At 44.9% G+C, this 20,063-nt stretch overlaps 3 protein-coding genes across 3 annotated transcripts; all 3 read right to left on the reverse strand.

Annotated features, from left to right (window-relative positions):
- LOC124703972 (SKP1-like protein 1) lies at positions 1 to 495 on the reverse strand. The gene has a single exon (XM_047236206.1). The coding sequence runs from the start codon at positions 493 to 495 to the stop codon at positions 1 to 3; it is 495 nt and encodes a 164-aa protein (XP_047092162.1).
- Positions 496 to 2,685: 2,190 nt separating this feature from the next.
- On the reverse strand, positions 2,686 to 3,452 carry LOC124703973 (SKP1-like protein 1). Its single transcript, XM_047236207.1, has one exon. The coding sequence runs from the start codon at positions 3,415 to 3,417 to the stop codon at positions 2,914 to 2,916; it is 504 nt and encodes a 167-aa protein (XP_047092163.1). The 5' UTR covers positions 3,418 to 3,452; the 3' UTR covers positions 2,686 to 2,913.
- A 5,295-nt stretch (positions 3,453 to 8,747) lies between these two features.
- On the reverse strand, positions 8,748 to 9,448 carry LOC124700181 (SKP1-like protein 1). Its single transcript, XM_047232348.1, has one exon. It carries the CDS (start codon positions 9,446 to 9,448, stop codon positions 8,945 to 8,947), a length of 504 nt encoding a protein of 167 aa, XP_047088304.1. The 3' UTR covers positions 8,748 to 8,944.
- Positions 9,449 to 20,063: the final 10,615 nt, after the last annotated feature.

A 20,063-nucleotide genomic window follows, 5' to 3' on the forward strand; every position in this document is an offset into this window, starting at 1 on the left:
TTACTCAAAGGCCCACTGGTTCTCCCTGCGGACCGCCTCTTCCTCCTCAGCGGTGAAGTCGTTCTTGATGTTGAAGGTCTTGCGGATCTCCTCCGGAGTCATGCCCTTGATCATGTCGGCGATGGTCTGGCAGGTGAGGTCCAGCAGCCCCTTGATGTTGAGGTAGTTGGCGGCGAGGCTAAGGTCAAAGAGGGTGGCCTTGTCGACGTTGACGAACTCGGCCTCCCAATTCTTGATGTCCTCCGTGGAGGACAGGGCAGAAGCGCCATCGGCCACGGGCTTGGCCGCCAGCTGGACGTGCTTTTTGCAATACTCAATTACCTTGGAGAGGATCTTGGAGTTCACGTTGGGGAGCGGGATCCCGTTGTCGGCGCAGTCGTCCTCGATCATGTGGCGGATCGTCTGCGACCCCATCGCCACCGCCTCCTCCACCTCGAACTCCTCCCCGTCGTTGGACTTGAGCGTGATCATCTTCTTTGGGTCCTCGGCCGCCATGGGTGGGTGGAGGTTGGGGATCAGGGGTAGATTTGGGACGAGAGGAAACCCTAGCGAACGAGAAGGGGGCGGCTGCAGAAGAGAGAGGCGTCTGGAGGCAATGACCCAATGTCACCGAACGCTTAAGTAGAAAGTTTTTCCCTCAGGAAAAAAAACACCAGCAATCGGCCAAGGGTAGATTTGGGAGGACAGAAACCCTAGTGAGCGAGAAGGGAGCGGCTGAGAAGAAAGTAGAGGCAATGACCCGGTGTCGCCGAAGGCTTAAGTAGAAAGTTTTTGCCCTCAAAAAAAAAAAAACACTAGCAATCAGCCGCCGATATTTTGTTTCCCGTCAGGACTACTCTAGAATCGTAGAATGGGTTCTATCTGAACTCTGAAGCTTACAATGTCCCACCAAAACAGGTACATCTAGATCTTTGTTTCCTAATTACTCCCACATATCTACGCAGAAAAAAATAGTAAGCAATAGGAGATGATAGGGAATACGAAACTGCTTTACGTGACACAGTGCGTCCAACTAACATACCAAGATAGCTCCTCATAACAGATTCATTCAGACTGAAACTAGCGAACCAGCACGAAAATAAACAGCAACAACTGCTACCCACAAGAGCGGTACAGATGATTTGCATCCATCTACAAGAACTCCCGGGCAACCTTTCTGAAGTCGGCAGGGAATACTAGTAGCACAATGCATCAAGGATATATGCAAGTTGAGTATGGAAGGTACTGAATGAAATTGTCAAGTGCAGCCTTCCAAAACATCTAGAATAGGCAACCCAAATTTGGAACAGAAAAGATGGAGCACCTATCGAAATTGTTGTCAGTTCGCATCTATTTTTATGCAGCGACAAGACAGTCCAGCATTACACATTACTCCGCAATAATATGTGAATGCAAAACATTGAGGTTATTCTGTAGGTTCCTGGGGTTTGTGTAGCATAGATTTACGCCAGCATTACACATTACTCCGCAATAATATACACCTGGCATAAATCTATGCTAAACAAACCCCAGGAACCCACACAAAAATATGTGAATGTAAAACAAGAAAAAAGGTAAGCTGTGAAGAAACATGTGTGTAAAACCATTGAGGTTATTCTGGCAAGCCATGATGTCAATACAGATTGACATAAGCTGTTACTGTGGCAGAAGAGAAGACCATGTCGAGGAGAGTTCTGCAGGGGCAGAGTGGTCTGAAGGTATCTTGGCAGCAGATAAACTATCTTGCTAGCAGTCTGTTCTCTAGATCCTTACCGGCTAAGCAAATCAGATGGTGTTAAGCAACTACTGTTGATGTCAGTACATATTGTATAGCAGAAGCAGTCTTAGCAGATTAAACTATCTTTGCTAGCAGTCTGTTATCCAGATCTTTACCCGCACATCATATATGCGCTAAACAAATCTAGATATTGTGTTTACAGATTGTAGAGCACAAACTGTCTTAAAAGATTAACTATCTTTGCTAGCAGTCTGTTCTGTTAAACCATGAGTATCAATCATTCGGTGGAGGAAGTGATAAAAATTAGGGATCCTTTGATTCATAAGATGGGAAAAACATAGGAATAGGAAAATCACAGGATTGGGATGCCTAGCTGAATCCTAAGAGAAGATGAGTTCTCTTTGATTGTACCGAAGGAATTTTCAATGAGGCATGACCTAATGCTTTTTTCTATTAGGATTTGCACAACAATATTCTTATAGGATTAGTAGTACCTATGGGATATATTCCTACCAATCAAACAACTAGCGTAGGATAATGTCTGAAGCTGCCATAGCAGATTAAACTATCTTGCTAGCAGTCTGTTATCCAGATCATTAACCAGCACATAATATCTGCGCTAAACAAATCTAGATATGGTGTTAAACAACTAGTGTTGATGTCAAGACAGATCGTAGAGCGCAAGCTATTTTAGCAGATTAACTATCTTGCTAGAAGTCTGTTCTGTTAAACCAGGAGTATCCATGAATCGGTTGTTGAAGTGGTACAAAAAGTTACAAGCGTGATGATTAGCATTAGCTTTGGAGGCCAGCATGGGTTGAAGTGCGTTGGTTCTTAGTTAAATTGCACAGGAACTGTGTAAATAAATCTGCAAAATCGATATGAACTTGGTTGTGCACAGGCGATGACTACTGACCAACGTTAGATAGCAGTTGACGATACATATAAACTAGGTTGTGCACAAGCGATGACCACTGAACAAACGATAGATAGCAGTTGACGATATATAAACTAGGTTGTGCACAAGCGATGACAACAGAACCAACGATTGATAAGATAGATAGATAGGTTTTCTTGCAGACATAAGCAACCACTGAGGATGTTCACGAACCCGAGCTCGACTCTAAGATACTACTAATTACGACATTAATTAAAAGCAGCGCTGAAACGACGAGCAAACGCGGCAGGGTGCAGATTTACTCGAAGGCCCACTGGTTCTCCCTGCGGATCTCCTCCTCCTCCTCGGCGGTGAAGTCGTTCTTGATGTTGAAGGTCTTGCGGATCTCCTCGGGTGTCTTGCCCTTGATCATGTCGGCGACGGTCTGGCAGGTGAGGTCGAGCAGGCCCTTGATGTTGAGGTAGTTGGCGGCGAGGATGAGGTCGAAGAGGGTGGCCTGGTCGACCTTGACGAACTCGGCGTCCCAGTTCTTGAGGTCCTCGGCGGGGGCCGGGGCGGGGGCGCCGTCGGCCGCGCCATCGGCCGCCGCGGGCTTGGCCGCCTGGACGTGCTTGCTGCAGTACTCGATGACCTTGGAGAGGATCTTGGCGTTGACGTTAGGGAGCGGGATCCCGTTGTCGGCGCAGTCGTCCTCGATCATGTGGCGGATCGTCTGCGACTCCATCGCGACCGCCTCCTCCACCTCGAACTGCTCGTTGTCCGAGGACTTGAGCGTGATCATCTTCTTGTCCTCGGCCGCCATGGGTGGGTTGGTGAGGTTGGGGTTCGGCGGCGGATTTGGGAACAGAGGAAACCCTAGCGAGGCGGCTGCGGACGAGAGACACTTCTGATTTCTGTAGGCAGAGGACCCGGGTCCCCCAAGGCTTAAGTAGAAGGATTTTCCCCTCAGGAAAGAAAGAAAGACTAGTAATCGGCTTCGGCTGCAGATATTTTGTTTCCCATCGGGACTCTAGCATCGTAGGATCGGTTCTATCTGAACTCTGAAGCGTACGATGTCAAACTAAAAACAGGAACTCCATCCGGATACGATTTGTTGTTTCCAGATTAGAGCATCTCCACTCGTTTGGCCTCCCCACGCCAAAATCCGGGGTAAATTTTGTTCGGATTGGACGTAAAAATGGCGTGGGGAGGACCAGTTTCCCAGCCGCGATCTAAGACGGCGATCTACATTTGAAAAACGAAAGCTTGACGAAATACCGCTAAAAACGATTGAATTTTGACTAAATTTAATAATATTTACTATATAGAGGGCGAAGTTCATACATAGAGAACCAATTCGAATATATATTTCGAATTCGGCCGGGGGAATACAACTTTAAATATTAAAACACGGCGCTCTACATGTCGAAATGGCGGTAGAACACCGTGTAGTCCTTGTCGCCGTCGCCGCCATCATCGTCGGAGTCGTCGGAGTCGAAACGCGGCGGCGCCGACGCAGCCTAGCTGCTGGTGCCCTGGCCGGGGTCTCCCCACCGGCCACCGTTGCGCGGCGGGGACGGCGAGGGCTTGTACCACTCGTCGTCGGACTCCGTCTCGAGGTCGATGACGGGGACGGGGGTACCAGATGGAGGAGTCGCAGGCCGGCGGTAGCGAGCGGCCTGCTCGAGGAGCCGAGCTTGCCGCTCCGCCTCCTCCTTCTCCCACTGCTCCCTCGACCAGGCGCAGGCCTGGTCGAGGGGCATGGCGTTGTCGGCGGGGACGAGGTCCTGGAGGGACCTCGCCATGATGGCCTCGAGGATTGCGGCTTCCTTGGCGTCGTGGTGGACGACGAAGCTGAACTACGAGGTGGATCATGCTCATAGCTCACACACATGAAAAATTTCATTAAATCACATTCATAAATAGGGAAAATTTCATTAAATCACATTCATAATCGCCTTCACCGGCCTAAACTCCTGGTCAGAGCACGGCACACTCATGATGGCTAAGGGTGAGCCAACAGAAAAAAGAGAGAGATAGAAGCACTTGTGTAGCGATGAGTGTTGATGCATGCTTTTATAGGGAAAAATTCGAGAGCGTGGCGGGAAAATATAGCGGGAGATGGTGGCGGGATAAATTTGGCGGGAGATGGTGGCGGGAAGGAGTGGCAGGAAGAAGTGGTGGGAAGGGTGGCGGCAAGGGCGGGAGGGAAACACGGCGGTGTGAACGGGAGAGGGAGAAGATATGGCGGGAAAGCGGTGACGGGAAAATAATGGGGAAGAAGTGCCAGGAGATATCACTCGTAATAAACCTAAACTAAATTCATGCACTGGTCGGATAGTAGCTGGCCGATCGGTCGGTAGCTGGCCAATTGGTCAGCTATCGACCAACTAGTTATGTCACTTGACAGGGCGCAGCAGCGCTACTGACCGATCGGTCATTAGCTGACCGACAAGATCACGCACTTTTTTGAAATCACGCGCTACTCCTAGAATTAAATAAAAAATTCGTATTACTTAAAAAAAAATCGCCGAAGACGCCAGGATTCGTGAGGACGGCAAAAATGCGGGTCCCGACGGCGATCTTACGAAGGGAGCTGCCGAAGCGGGAGGAGTTGAGGCGGCCGAGGTGAACCCTAGACTCCAGAGAAAGTAGAGAGATGAAAGAGAGGAGGGTTGGGTTGCAACCTGCGGGTCCAACGAAAAGGCCTGCCAGTGAGCCGGTGCTCAGCGTCATTTCTCCTAGCTAGCAGGAATTTTCTCTCTCCGTCTGCTCTTGAGTCTTGATTCTGGCGAGCTTGTTTCCATCAAATATATAAAAGGTCATATGTATATGCAATTTCACATACTACCTCTGTCCATAAATAGATGTTAAAATTTTGTCTAAATTTGAATGTATTTAAACATGATTTAGTACCAAACCTCACGGAGCAAAATATCTTCTAAAATCTGTGGTTAGCACCATGCTGATCAAGGTCATACGTGTATGCAATTCTTAAATGACTAGTGGTTGGGACGCCCCCTGGGGCGCCTCCTCACCGTTGTTGTGCAATCCAATCACAACGTGTATTGATAAGTATGGATCAGCTTCCTAGTGGCAAATATGGATCAACTGCTCAGCTTGTATTCATGTTTATCTTACTACCGGCCATTGCTGAATTGTGAACCTTCGCTGTGCTTAGGTTCACACAAAACTAAAAATAATCTCTGGAAGACATATCATGAAATTATGGAGCGCGAAGAAACCAGAACGTATTACAAAAGAATATGTCCATGTTTACATTTTGCAGCATTTTGCAACATAAATTGAAAATAGCTACAAAAGCAAGACACACTTGGCGAAGAGCTTGAGCAATTATACTGACAAGAGCAGACCTCCAGACGCACGGGTGTCACTTCAAAAAGAGCCATCATCGGTAAACCTTGAACTTCAGAAGAGATAATAATTTAGTTTTGGAAGAAAGTTCAACAATTCTATGACAATTATCAATACGGACAATTAACAAAAAGTAAAATCTACATCAACCAAACAAATGATTTACAGTTTTAGGAATATCTGGGACCAGCGAACTTACCATAACAGGTGAAGTTATTGATTATTTGCACAGCAGCTTATCAGCAGTAATTGATATTAAGATGATCACTAAAGCGTTTAAACAACAAGAGAGTATTTTTTCAGAAACTAAAAGTAGTATGGTAGTGTGTACAAATGAGCCATGACGAATTATTTCGAGGATGAATTAAACTGTATATAAGACTGTAAGAGTGGAGAAACAAAGCACAGACCTTTTTCACCAAATAGGTGCTCCCAAAAAGACATTCTCAAATAACTTTCTGCCTCCAAGATAGACATTTTTATCTATTTTGTTTGGAGAAAGAACAACCAAATAGCATAAAGCACATCAAAGAATGATTAATTCAATGAAAAGTATTAGGAAATGCACTCACACATCAAACATTACCACTAACTTTGTGTTTTCATAAAATAATGATATCGACAAGGTATGATATGTGTGATTACCTCTCTTTTTTGGAGCTCAGGCTCTGATGAATGCAAGAAGTTTTTGAGTATTCAACAATCAAAGTCCATTGTGGCTGAACAGACGCCCTAGAGAAAAAAAGCGTAGATTCGGCAGCCTGTCAGATGATCTGGAAAGTAATACAAGTGATATATCAGCTGGTACTTCGTAACCAACAGATAAACTAAATTGGAGAGAGGAAATGTGTAAGTTGGGAGAAAAATATCTTGTGAGAAAATGGAGACCAATGTAGATTAAACTGATGGAAGCTTATGCAGAAGCAAAATATACATGGCGGATGATGCACATGTCCGTAGAGCGAGAAATGTGGATTTGGCAGCCTGACAATCCGGAAAGTAATACAAGTGATATATCAACTGGTACTTCGTAGCCAGCAAATAATATATATTGGAGACAAAAATAAAGACAATTGTAGATAAAATTGGTTGAAGCTTATGCAGAAGCAAAATATACATGGTGGATGATGCCTAACCTGTTTCATCAAATGGAGCTCCTCGCGCAAGTGAAATATACCTGGTGGATAATCTCTTCGTATGCATCATGAAACTGGAGCTCCTTCTTCCCATGGAACAACTTCTCAGAATGCCAGAATAGTAAATAAGAAACTCCTTATCTCCTAGAGCACATGTTAGTGAAGAAGATAACAAGAAAAGTTATTAAGCTTTCCAGCCAAGGTGATTTCAGTTTAGGGATTATTGCCTTGCAGTAAACCACTAATCCATTTGTAAATTGATTATTTTTAATAATATCCTACAAGAAAAGTTATTAGTAGATAATGCAAAAAAAATAGTGGTTGAAATTACGAACACTTTACTGCAGCCAAAATAAAATAACAGCAGTCTTGAGCGACATGAGAAATAAGGCTATCAGGTAGGACTCTATTTATACAATTCGGTTATTTGTAGTTTGCCACAAATAAAGACACACACTAACCTGACATGAATAACACGTCAAATCCATTTGGTCAGTTTGGTTGGATCAGAATGAACCCAAAATGTAAAATAGTAGTAAACCCGCATATCAAGGGAAGATTTTCAGATCAGATAACACAAGAGTAAATAGTTTCATATCTATAAAGAAGTATGAGCCAGTGTAAATAAAGATAGACAAAAAAAGATAAATTAGTACATCCAGATCTAAGTGTAACCTAATATACCCATCAAATTTTACGAATCGTAGCAACCAAATATGTTTCTTGAGCAGCCTCGCTAGCATTGTCGCTCATGAGCCTCCAACAAACTATTGCAAAAACAAAAGGGAAAGGCGCTTCAGAATTTTCTAATATCTTCATGCGACAAAGAAATCACAGCCCAGAATTTACCATAGCAAGAAAAAACATGAAACTATATACAACCATCATTATTAGAAAAAACAGGTGCATCATATTTATCGTTGTTCTCGTAATTAATCATCAACTCACCTATAGGATAGTATAACCTGTTCATTTGCATGATAAAATGGTGTGCCATTGGTATAACGTAAGCATGGACCCAAAATTCATTATGAAATCACATAAAGCATAAAGTGGAAATGCATCAGAGAAGGAAACTCACCTTAATAATCCAAGGTAGTCATCGCCTCTGCTCGCTGTGATGAACGTCGGCGAGGGAAAGAAAGTGGTGAGGCCGCATAAATTTTTCCCACTCGTCTACTCCACTCACCTCCACCGTCGCCGCTCTCCTCCCACCTCCTCGTCGTTGTTGCCGCCCTCCTCCACAGCTTCCTGGATCCCGCGCCACCCTCCTCATATCTCCTCCGACCTCCACCGCTGCATGCCCCCACATCCACCCATCTACGACCTGAACCACTGCCTTCCCCCATCTCCCATCTTTCCGACCTCCACCAGTGCCTGCCCCAACCTCCGTTCGCGAGCGCCGCCCAGATCCCTTCTCCTTTGACCTCCACCGCCAGCATCTCCCTTCTCCTCCGAGGCTTCGACCCCCATCGCCGCCACCTGCACCCCGCCTATTCAGAATGAGATTTGGGGGAACTGCTGGGTAGGAGGCGCCAGGGATGTATCGTGGAGCGCTCTGAGATAGGCTAACCATATACGCACTTGCTTGTTCTCAATATTAAGGTCCATTCTAAAAGAATCAAGAATAGGCAACACAAAATTAAAACAAACCAAAACGAATGAAGTGCTGAGAGAATGATTGCACTATCAACCACCATCGATCGAAATTGATGTCACTTTACAACTCTTTCGATCCAGCTAACTACTGAATTGGATATGTAAGTTTACAGCTTCACCGGGGCGATGTGGAGATAAAAGAAGCGTTGAAACGACGAGCAAACGCTGCAGGGTGCAGAATTACTCGAAAGCCCACTGGTTCTCCCTGCGGATCTCCTCCTCCTCCTCGGGGGTGAAGTCGTTCTTGATGTTGAACGTCTTGCGGATCTCCTCGGGGGTCTTGCCCTTGATCATGTCGGCGACGGTCTGGCAGGTGAGGTCGAGAAGGCCCTTGATGTTGAGGTAGTTGGCGGCGAGGATGAGGTCGAAGAGCGTGGCCTGGTCGACCTTGACGAACTCAGCGTCCCAGTTCTTGAGGTCCTCGGCTGGGGCCGGGGCGGGGGCGCCGTCCGCCGCGCCATCGGCCGCCGCGGGCTTGGCCGCCTGAACGTGCTTGCTGCAGTACTCGATGACCTTGGAGAGGATCTTGGCGTTGACGTTGGGGAGCGGGATCCCGTTGTCGGCGCAGTCGTCCTCGATCATGTGGCGGATCGTCTGCGACTCCATCGCCACCGCCTCCTCCACCTCGAACACCTCATTGTCCGAGGACTTGAGCGTGATCATCTTCTTGTCCTCGGCCGCCATGGTGGGTTGGTGAGGTTGGGGATCGGCGGCGGATTTGGGAGCAGAGGAAACCCTAGCGAGGCGGATTTCTGGAGGCAGAGGACCCGGGTCCCCGAAGGCTTAAGTAGAAGGATTCTCCCCTCAGGAATCAGGAAAGAAAGAAAGACTAGTAATCGGCTTCGGCTGCACATATTTTGTTTCCGATCGGGACTCTGGCATCGTATAGGATCGGTTCTACCTCAACTCTGAACTGTACGATGTCAAACTAAAAACAAGAACTCCATCCGGATACGATTTGTTGTTTCCTAATAGCATTTCGGTCGAGTCCTCCAAATCGTCCTCAAAGCAACTTGGGGCGCACCGGACCAACAAATAGTTCCATCCGCGTCTCCCAAATCCGTTTTTTCTCCGGTGCACCCCGATATGGTGTCCGGCGACCCGAGCCCGTCCCCACCCCACAAGGGACGCACCGGGCACGCCGGACACAACGAAAAGCAGGGCGAAGCGATGTGGACCCGACGCGTCAGCGGTTTGGAAGGCTAAAACCCCGTCGTCTACCTTTGGTCAAGCGACGTTAATGGCGTCCCTGTTTTCCCAGGCGATGCAGGGACGCGTCTCGTCGTGCATGGCCGCGTGGTCGTCTGCGTCGGTGTTATTGCGTGCAACCACCCGCTGCCGCCGTTGTACATTAAGACGCCCTGCGGTTCGTCTCTCACCGCTCCCAAACCTTCTCTTCGCCGCCGCCCCTCCCAGATCTTCTCCTCGCCGCTCCTAACAATGTCGACCTCATCCTCCCGCAGGATCGCCGCGACGAACGGCTTCGGCTGCGCGGCCTAACCGCGGCGGAGGCGTGGGCGTTGTACCACGCCCGATATCCAGTCCCGCCGGACATGCGGCTGCCAAGCAGCGGCGGCTGGAAGATGGCCGTGAACGGCATTGGCGTCCCGCCGCCGTCGAAGCCGGGCACGGACCAATGGAGGGACGACATCAAGGCCCGGCGGCCTCAACTCACCGCCGAGGAGCGGGCGGATCCGACATGGGCGGCCAACAACAACGACGCCTGGTGGGCGACGTACTTCAAGGCCAAGTACGACGTCGAGATGCACATCTCCACCAGCCTCATCGGCGGGCCCAACTGCTGGAACAAGGACGGCTGCGCCCTGTTCTGGGGCGTTCCGGGGCGCACCCTCGAGAACGTCATCCGCGGCATCCGCAACGGCGCTCCAAGGTTGGAGACGCCGCCGTCACCACCACCGTCTCCTCGAGGAGGACCACCGCAATGGCAGCCGAGGAGGACGACGTACTCGTCCTCCTCGAACTCTTCTTCCTCCGGACCGATCGACGCCGTCCTCCTCCTACCGCTCGGCGCCCTACAGCGTCCCCAAACGCGAGGTGAAGGAGGAGCCGGCGACGCCCGTCAACACGAGGCGTGGCGGCAGCGGCAGCCGGCGGCGAGCAAGAGAGGCGCGGCGGCGCCCTCCTCATCCCGAAGCCGGAGGTGAAGGAGGAGCCGGAGGAAGCGGAGCGGGTGGCGCTGCGGCGGAGTACGAGCGACAGCAGCGGCTCATCGCCAGCAGCGACGACCCCGAGGACTGCCCAGGGCTGCGGGCGGCGTGCTTGGCGTCGATGAACGACAAGGACGCCTGGAGGGCTCGACATGGCGATTGATGTCTACGGGTGCTTCTATTCTTGTAGACAGTGTTGGGCCTCCAAGAGCAGAGGTTTGTAGAACAGCAACAAGTTTCCCTTAAGTGGATCACCCAAGGTTTATCGAACTCGGGGAGGAAGAGGTCAAAGATATCCCTCTCAAGCAACCCTGCAATCACGATACAAGAAGTCTCTTGTGTCCCCAACACACCTAATACACTTGTCAGATGTATAGGTGCACTAGTTCGGCGAAGAGATAGTGAGATGCAAATGATATGGATGAATATGAGTGGTAATAGCAATCTGAATAAAATATGGCAGCGAGTAAACATGCAACAGAACAGTAAATAAACGGAGTTTCGATACTTAGAAACAAGGCCTAGGGATCATACTTTCACTAGTGGACACTCTCAACATTGATCACATAATAAAACCACTCTACACTCTCTTGTTGGATGATGAACACCACTAATTGCGTAGGGCTACAAGAGCACTGATACGTCTCCGACGTATCGATAATTTCTTATGTTTCATGCCACATTATTGATGATATCTACATGTTTTATACACATTATATGTCGTATTTATGCATTTTCCGGCACTAACCTATTAACAAGATGCCGAAGAGTCAGTTGCTGTTTTCTGCTGTTTTTGGTTTCAGAAATCCTAGTAAAGAAATATTCTCGGAATTGGACGAAATCAACGCCCAGGGGCCTATTTTTCCACGAAGCTTCCAGAAGTCCGAAGGGGAAAGGAAGTGGGGCCACGAGGCGCCGCCACAGCAGGGCGGCGCGGCCCTGGTGTGTGGGGCCCTCGTGTGGCCCCCCGCGTTGCCCTTCCGCCTACTTAAAGCCTTCGTCGCGAAACCCCGATGCACGAGGGCCACGATACGGAAAACCCTTGCGAGACGCCGCCGCCGCCAATCCCACCTCGGGGGATTCTGAAGATCACCACCGGCACCCTACCGGAGAGGGGAATCATCTCCCGGAGGACTCTTCACCGCCATGGTCGCCTCCGGAGTGATGAGTGAGTAGTTCACCCCTGGACTATGGGTCCATAGCAGTAGCTAGATGGTTGTCTTCTCCTCATGTGCTTCATTGTCGGATCTTGTGAGCTTCCTAACATGATCAAGATCATCTATCCGTAATTCTATATGTTGTGTTTGTCGGGATCCGATGGATAGAGAATACTATGTTATTTTGATTATCAATCTATTACCTATGTGTTGTTTATGATCTTGCATGCTCTCCGTTATTAGTAGAGGCTCTGGCCAAGTTTTTGCTCTTAACTCCAAGAGGGAGTATTTATGCTCGATAGTGGGTTCATGCCTCCATTAAATCCGGGACGGTGACGAGAAAGTTCTAAGGTTGTGGATGTCTTGTTGCCACTAGGGATAAAACATTGATGCTATGTCCGAGGATGTAGTTATTGATTACATTACGCACCATACTTAATGCAATTGTCCGTTGTTTTGCAACTTAATACTGGAAGGGGTTCGGATGATAACTCGAAGGTGGACTTTTTAGGCATAGATGCATGCTTGGATAGCGGTCTATGTACTTTGTCGTAATGCCCAATTAAATCTCACAATATTCATCATATCATGTATGTGCATTGTCATGCCCTCTCTATTTGTCAATTGTCCGACTGTAATTTGTTCACCCAACATGCTATCTTATGGGAGAGACACCTCTAGTGAACTGTGGACCCCGGTCCATTCTTTTACATCGAATACAATCTATTCGCAATACTTGTTCTACTGTTTTCACGTAAACAATCATCATCCACACTATACATCTAATCCTTTGTTACAGCAAGCCGGTGAGATTGACAACCTCACTGTTTCGTTGGGGTAAAGTACTTTGGTTGTGTTGTGCAGGTTCCACGTTGGCGCCGGAATCTCTAGTGTTGCGCCGCACTACATCCCGCCGCCATCAACCTTCAACATGCTTATTGGCTCCTCCTGGTTCGATAAACCTTGGTTTCTTTCTGAGGGAAAACTTGCTGCTGTGCGCATCATACCTTCCTCTTGGGGTTCCCAATGAACGTGTGAGTTACACGCCATCAAGCTCTTTTTCTGGCGCCGTTGCCGGGGAGATCAAGACACGCTGCAAGGGGAGTTTCCAGAATCCAATCTCTTTACTTTGTTTTTGTCTTGCTTTATTTTATTTACTACTTTGTTTGCTGCATTATATCAAAACACAAAAAAAAATTAGTTGCTAGCTTTACTTTATTTACTGTTTTGCACTCTATATTAAAAACACAAAAAAATTAGTTACTTGCATTTACTTTATCTAGTTTGCTTTATTTACTACTGCTAAAATGGCCACTCCTGAAAATACTAAGTTGTGTGACTTCACAACCACAAATAATAATGATTTCTTATGCACACCTATTGCTCCACCTGCTACCACAGCAGAATTCTTTGAAATTAAACCTCGCTTTCTCGAATCTTGTTATGCGAGAGCAATTTTCACAGTGTTAGTTCCGATGATGCAGCTGCCCATCTCAATAATTTTGTTGAATTATGTGAAATGCAAAAGTATAAAGATGTAGATGGTGACATTATAAAATTAAAATTGTTTCCTTTCTCATTAAGAGGAAGAGCTAAAGATTAGTTCGTTGTCTCCGCCTAAGAATAGTATTGATTCATGGACTAAATGCAAGGATGCTTTTATTGGTAGATATTATCCCCCTGCTAAAATTATATCTTTGAGAAGTAGCATAATGAATTTTAAACAATTAGATAATGAGCATGTTGCACAAGCTTGGGAAAGAATGAAATCTTTGGTTAAAAATTGCCCAACCCATGGACTGACTACTTGGATGATCATCCAAACCTTTTATGCGGGACTGAACTTTTCTTCGCGGAACCTATTGGATTCAGCTGCTGGAGGTACCTTTATGTCCATCACTCTTGGTGAAGCAACAAAGCTTCTTGATAATATGATGATTAATTACTCTGAATGGCACACGGAAAGAGCTCCACAAGGTAAGAAGGTAAATTCTGTCAAAGAAACCTCCTCCTTGAGTGATAAGATTGATGCTATTATGTCTATGCTTGTGAATGATAGGACTAATGTTGATCCTAATAATGTTCCGTTAGCTTCATTGGTTGCTCAAGAAGAACATGTTGATGTAAACTTCATTAAAAATAATAATTTCAACAATAATGCTTATCGGAACAATTCTAGTAATAACTATAGGCCATATCCTTATAATAATGGTAATGGTTATGCTAATTCTTATGGGAATTCTTACAACAATAATAGGAACACACCCCCTGGACTTGAAGCTATGCTTAAAGAATTTATTAGTACACAAACTGCTTTTAACAAATCTGTTGAGGAAAAGCTCAATAAAATTGATATTCTCGCTTCTAAGGTTGATAGTCTTGCCTCTGATGTTGATCTTTTGAAATCAAAAGTTATGCCTAATAAGGATATTGAAAATAAAATTGTTACTACATCAAATGCCATCCAAGTTAGAATTAATGAGAATATAAGATTGATGGCCGAATTGCATGCTAGGTGGGAAAGAGAAGAAAATGAAAAACTAGCTAAAGAGAACAATGTAGCTAAAGTTTGGACTATTACCACCACTAGTAATGTTAATGATTCACATGTTGCTGCACCTCCTACTATCAATGGTAAAATAATTGGTGTTGGCAATGTTACTACTCCTAGTACAAAGCGTGCAAAATTGCCTGAAACTGCTAAAACTGCTGAAACTGCCTGTGATAAAACTGCTGAAATTTTTTCCAACATTGGGGATGATGATCCCATTGCTGTAGATCATAATGGTTTGAATTTTGATGATTGCCACATCTCTGAAGTTATAAAGTTCTTACAAAAACTAATGCTAGTGCTACAAATTTAGCCTTTACAAAACATATTACAAATGCTCTCATAAAAGCTAGAGAAGAGAAACTAAAACTTGAAACTTCTATTCCTAGAAAGTTAGAAGATGGTTGGGAGCCCATCATTAAGATGAAGGTCAATAACTTTGATTGTAATGCTTTATGTGATCTTGGTGCAAGTATTTCCGTTATGCCTAAGAAAATTTATAATATGCTTGACTTGCCACCATTGAAGAATTGCTATTTGGATGTTAATCTTGTTGATAATGCTATAAAGAAACCTTTGGGGGAGAGTTGATAATGTTCGCATTACCGTTACAATAACCTTGTCCCCGTTGATTTTGTTGTCTTGGATATTGAATGCAATGCATCTTGTCCCATTATATTGGGAAGACCTTTTCTTCGAACTGTTGGTGCTACCATTGATATGAAGGAAGGTAATATTAAATATCAATTTCCTCTCAAGAAAGGTATGGAACACTTCCCTAGAAAGAGAATGAAGTTACCTTTTGATTCTATTATTAGAACAAATTATGATGTTGATGCTTCGTCTCTTGATGTTACTTGATATACACTTTCTGCGCCTAGCTGAAAGGCGTTAAAGAAAAGCGCTTATGGGAGACAACCCATGTTTTTACTACAGTATTTTGTTTTTATATTTGAGTCTTGGAAGTTGTTTACTACTGTAGCAACCTCTCCTTATCTTAGTTTTGTGCTTTGATGTGCCAAGTAAAGTCTTTGATAGTAAAGTGAATACTAGATTTGGATTACTTGCGCGAGTATGCATTTCTTTGCTGTCACGAATTTCGACCTGCCTCTCTGTAGGTAGCTCAGAAAAATATGCCAATTTACGTGCGTGATCCTCAGATACGTACGCAACTTTCATTCAATTTGGGCATTTTCATTTGAGCAAGTCTGGTGCCTCGATAAAATCCATCTTTACGGACTGTTCTGTTTTGACAGATTCTGCCTTTTATTTCGCATTGCCTCTTTTTCTATGTCGGATGAATTTCTTTGATCCATTAATGTCCAGTAGCTTTATGCAATGTCCAGAAGTGTTAAGAATGATTATGTCACCTCTGAACATGTTAATTTTTATTGTGCACTAACCCTCTAATGAGTTGTTTCGAGTTTGGTGTGGAGGAAGTTTTCAAGGATCAAGAGAGGAGAATGATGCAATATGATCAAGGAGAGTGAAAGCTCTAAGCTTGGGGATGCCCCGGTGGTTCACCCCTGCATATTCTAAGAAGACTCAAGCGTCTAAGCTTGGGGATGCCCAAGGCATCCCCTTCTTCATCGACAACATTATCAGGTTCCTCCCCTGAAACTATATTTTTATTCCATCACATCTTATGTGCTTTACTTGGAGCGTCGGTTTGTTTTTGTTTTTGTTTTGTTTGAATAAAATGGATCCTAGAATTCATTGTGTGGGAGAGAGACACGCTCCGCTGTTGCATATGGACAAGTATGTCCTTAGGCTTTACTCATAGTATTCATGGCGAAGGTTGAATCTTCTTCGTTAAATTGTTATATGGTTGGAATCGGGAAATGCTACATGTAGTAATTCTAAAATGTCTTGAATAATTTGATACTTGGCAATTGTTGTGCTCATGTTTAAGCTCTTGCATCATATACTTTGCACCTATTAATGAAGAAACACCTAGAGCTTGCTAAATTTGGTTTGCATATTTGGTCTCTCTAAAGTCTAGATAATTTCTAGTATTGAGTTTTGAACAACAAGGAAGACGGTGTAGAGTCTTATAATGTTTACAATATGTCTCTTATGTGAGTTTTGCTGCACCGGTTCATCCTTGTGTTTGTTTCAAATAACCTTGCTAGCCTAAGCCTTGTATCGAGAGGGAATACTTCTCATGCATCCAAAATCCTTGAGCCAACCACTATGCCATTTGTGTCCACCATACCTACCTACTACATGGTATTTCTCCGCCATTCCAAAGTAAATTGCTTGAGTGCTACCTTTAAAATTTCCATCATTCGCCTTTACAATATATAGCTCATGGGACCTATAGCTTAAAAACTATTGTGGTATTGAATATGTACTTATGCACTTTATCTCTTATTAAGTTGCTCTTTGTGCGATAACCATGTTCCTGGGGACGCCATCAACTACTCTTTGTTGAATATCATGTGAGTTGCTATGCATGTCCGTCTTGTCTGAAGTAAGGGAGATCTACCACTTTAATGGTTAGAGCATGCATATTGTTAGAGAAGAACATTGGGCCGCTAACTAAAGCCATGAATCATGGTGGAAGTTTCAGTTTTGGACATATATCCTCAATCTCATATGAGAACACTAATTGTTGCCACATGCTTATTGATACCTCTCCGACGTATCGATAATTTCTTATGTTCTATGCCATATTATTGATGATACCTACATGTTTTATGCACACTTTATGTCATATTCGTGCATTTTCTGGAACTAACCTATTAACAAGATGCCGAAGTGCCGATTCTGTTTTCTGCTGTTTTTGGTTTCAGAAATCCTAGTAACAAAATATTCTCGGAATTGGACGAAACGAAGACCCGGGGGCCTATTTCGCCACGAACCTTCCGGAAGACCGAAGAGCATACGAAGTGGGGCCACGAGGTGTCCAAACCACAAGGCGGCGCGGCCAAGGGGGGCCGCGCCGCCCCATGGTGTGGGCCCCTCGTCGGCCCCCGACTGCTGCCCTTCCGCCTACTTAAAGCCTCCGTCGCGAAACCCACGAGGCGAAAAACCACGATACGGAAAACCTTACCGAGACGCCGCCACCGCCGATCCCATCTCGGGGGATTACGGAGATCTCCTCCGGCACCCTGTCGGAGAGGGGATTCATCTCCCGGAGGACTCTACACCGCCATGGTCGCCTCCGGAGTGATGAGTGAGTAGTTCACCCCTGGACTATGGGTCCATAGCGGTAGCTAGATGGTTGTCTTCTCCTCATTGTGCTTCATTGTTGGATCTTGTGAGCTGCCTAACATGATCAAGATCATCTATACGTAATACTCTATGTTGTGTTTGTCGGGATCCGATGGATAGAGAATACCATGTCATGTTAATTATCAAGTTATTACATATGTGTTGTTTATGATCTTGCATGCTCTCGTTACTAGTAGAGGCTCTGGCCAAGTTTTTGCTTTTAACTCCAAGAGGGAGTATTTATGCTCGATAGTGGGTTCATGCTGCATTGACACACGGGACGGTGACGAAAGTTCTAAGGTTGTGCTTTGTCTTTGTTGCCACTAGGGATAAAACATTGGCGCTATGTCCGAGGATGTAGTTGTCGATTACATTACGCACCATACTTAATGCAATTGTACGTTGCTTTGCAACTTAATGCTTGGAAGGGGTTCGGACGATAACTTGAAGGTGGACTTTTAGGCATAGATGCGGTTGGATGGCGGTCTATGTACTTTGTCGTAATGCCCAATTAAATCTCACTATACTTATCATGCCATGTATGTGCATTGTTATGCCCTCTCTATTTGTCAATTGCCGACTGTAATTTGTTCACCCAACATGCTTTTATCTTATGGGAGAGACACCTCTAGTGAGCTGTGGACCCGGTCCATTCTTTAATCTTGAAATACAAATCTGTTGCAATACTTGTTTCATTGTTTTCTCTGCAAACAATCATCTTCCACACAATTCGGTTAATCCTTTGTTACGGCAAGCCGGTGAGATTGACAACCTCAGCTTGTTTCGTTGGGGCAAAGTACTTTGGTTGTGTTGTGCGGGTTCCACGTTGGCGCCGGAATCTACGGTGTTGCGCCGCACTACATCCCGCCGCCATCAACCTTCAACGTGCTTCTTGGCTCCTCCTGGTTCGATAAACCTTGGTTTCTTTCGAGGGAAAACTTGCTGCTGTGCGCATCATACCTTCCTCTTGGGGTTGCCCAACGAACGTGTGAAATACACGCCATCAAGCATATTTTAAAGCGCCGTTGCGGGGAGATCAAGACACGCTGTGCAAGGGAGTCTCCACTTCCCAATCTCTTTACTTTGTTTTTGTCTTGCTTTATTTTATTTACTACTTTGTTTGCTGCATTATATCAAAACACAAAAAAATTAGTTGCTAGCTTTACTTTATTCTTGTCTTGCACTCTATATCGATAACACAAAAAAATTAGTTTACTTGCATTTACTTTATCTAGTTTGTTTTATTTACTATTGCTAAAATGGCCAACCCTGAAAATACTAAGTTTTGTGACTTCACTAGCACAAATAATAATGATTTCTTATGCACACCTATTGCTCCACCTGCTACTACAGCAGAATTCTTTGAAATTAAACCTGCTTTACTTAATCTTGTTATGCGAGAGCAATTTTACAGTGTTAGTTACGATGATGCTTGCTGCCCATCTCAATAATTTTGTTGAATTGTGTGAAATGCAAAAGTATAAAGATTTAGATGGTGACATTATAAAATTAAAATTGTTTCCTTTCTCATTAAGAGGAAGAGCTAAAGATTGGTTGCTATCTCTGCCTAAGAATAGTATTGATTCCTGGACTAAATGCAAGGATGCTTTTATTGGTAGATATTATCCCCCTGCTAAAATTATATCTTTGAGGAGTAGCATAATGAATTTTAAACAATTGGATAATTAACATGTTGCTCAAGCTTGGGAAAGAATGAAATCTTTGGTTAAAAATTGCCCAACCCATGGAGTGACTACTTGGATGATCATCCAAACCTTCTATGCGAGGACTAAATTTTTCTTCGCGGAATTTATTGGATTCAGCTGCTGGAGGTACCTTTATGTCCATCACTCTTGGTGAAGCAACAAAGCTCCTTGATAATATGATGGTTAATTACTTTGAATGGCACACGGAAAGAGCTCCACAAGGTAAGAAGGTAAATTCGTTGAAGAATCCTCTTCCTTGAATGATAAGGTTGATGCTATTATGTCTATGCTTGCGAATGATAGGACTAATGTTGATCCTAGTAATGTTCCATTAGCTTCATTGGTTGCCCAAAAAGAACATGTTGATGTAAACTTCATTAAAAATAATAATTTCAACAACAATGCTTAGCGGAACAATTCTAGTAATAACTATAGGCCATATCCTTATAATAATGGTAACGGTTATGCTAATTCTTATGGGAATTCTTACAACAATAATAG

This window comes from Lolium rigidum, chromosome 3, assembly GCF_022539505.1.
Source record: "Lolium rigidum isolate FL_2022 chromosome 3, APGP_CSIRO_Lrig_0.1, whole genome shotgun sequence".
Taxonomy (NCBI): Eukaryota; Viridiplantae; Streptophyta; class Magnoliopsida; order Poales; family Poaceae; genus Lolium; species Lolium rigidum.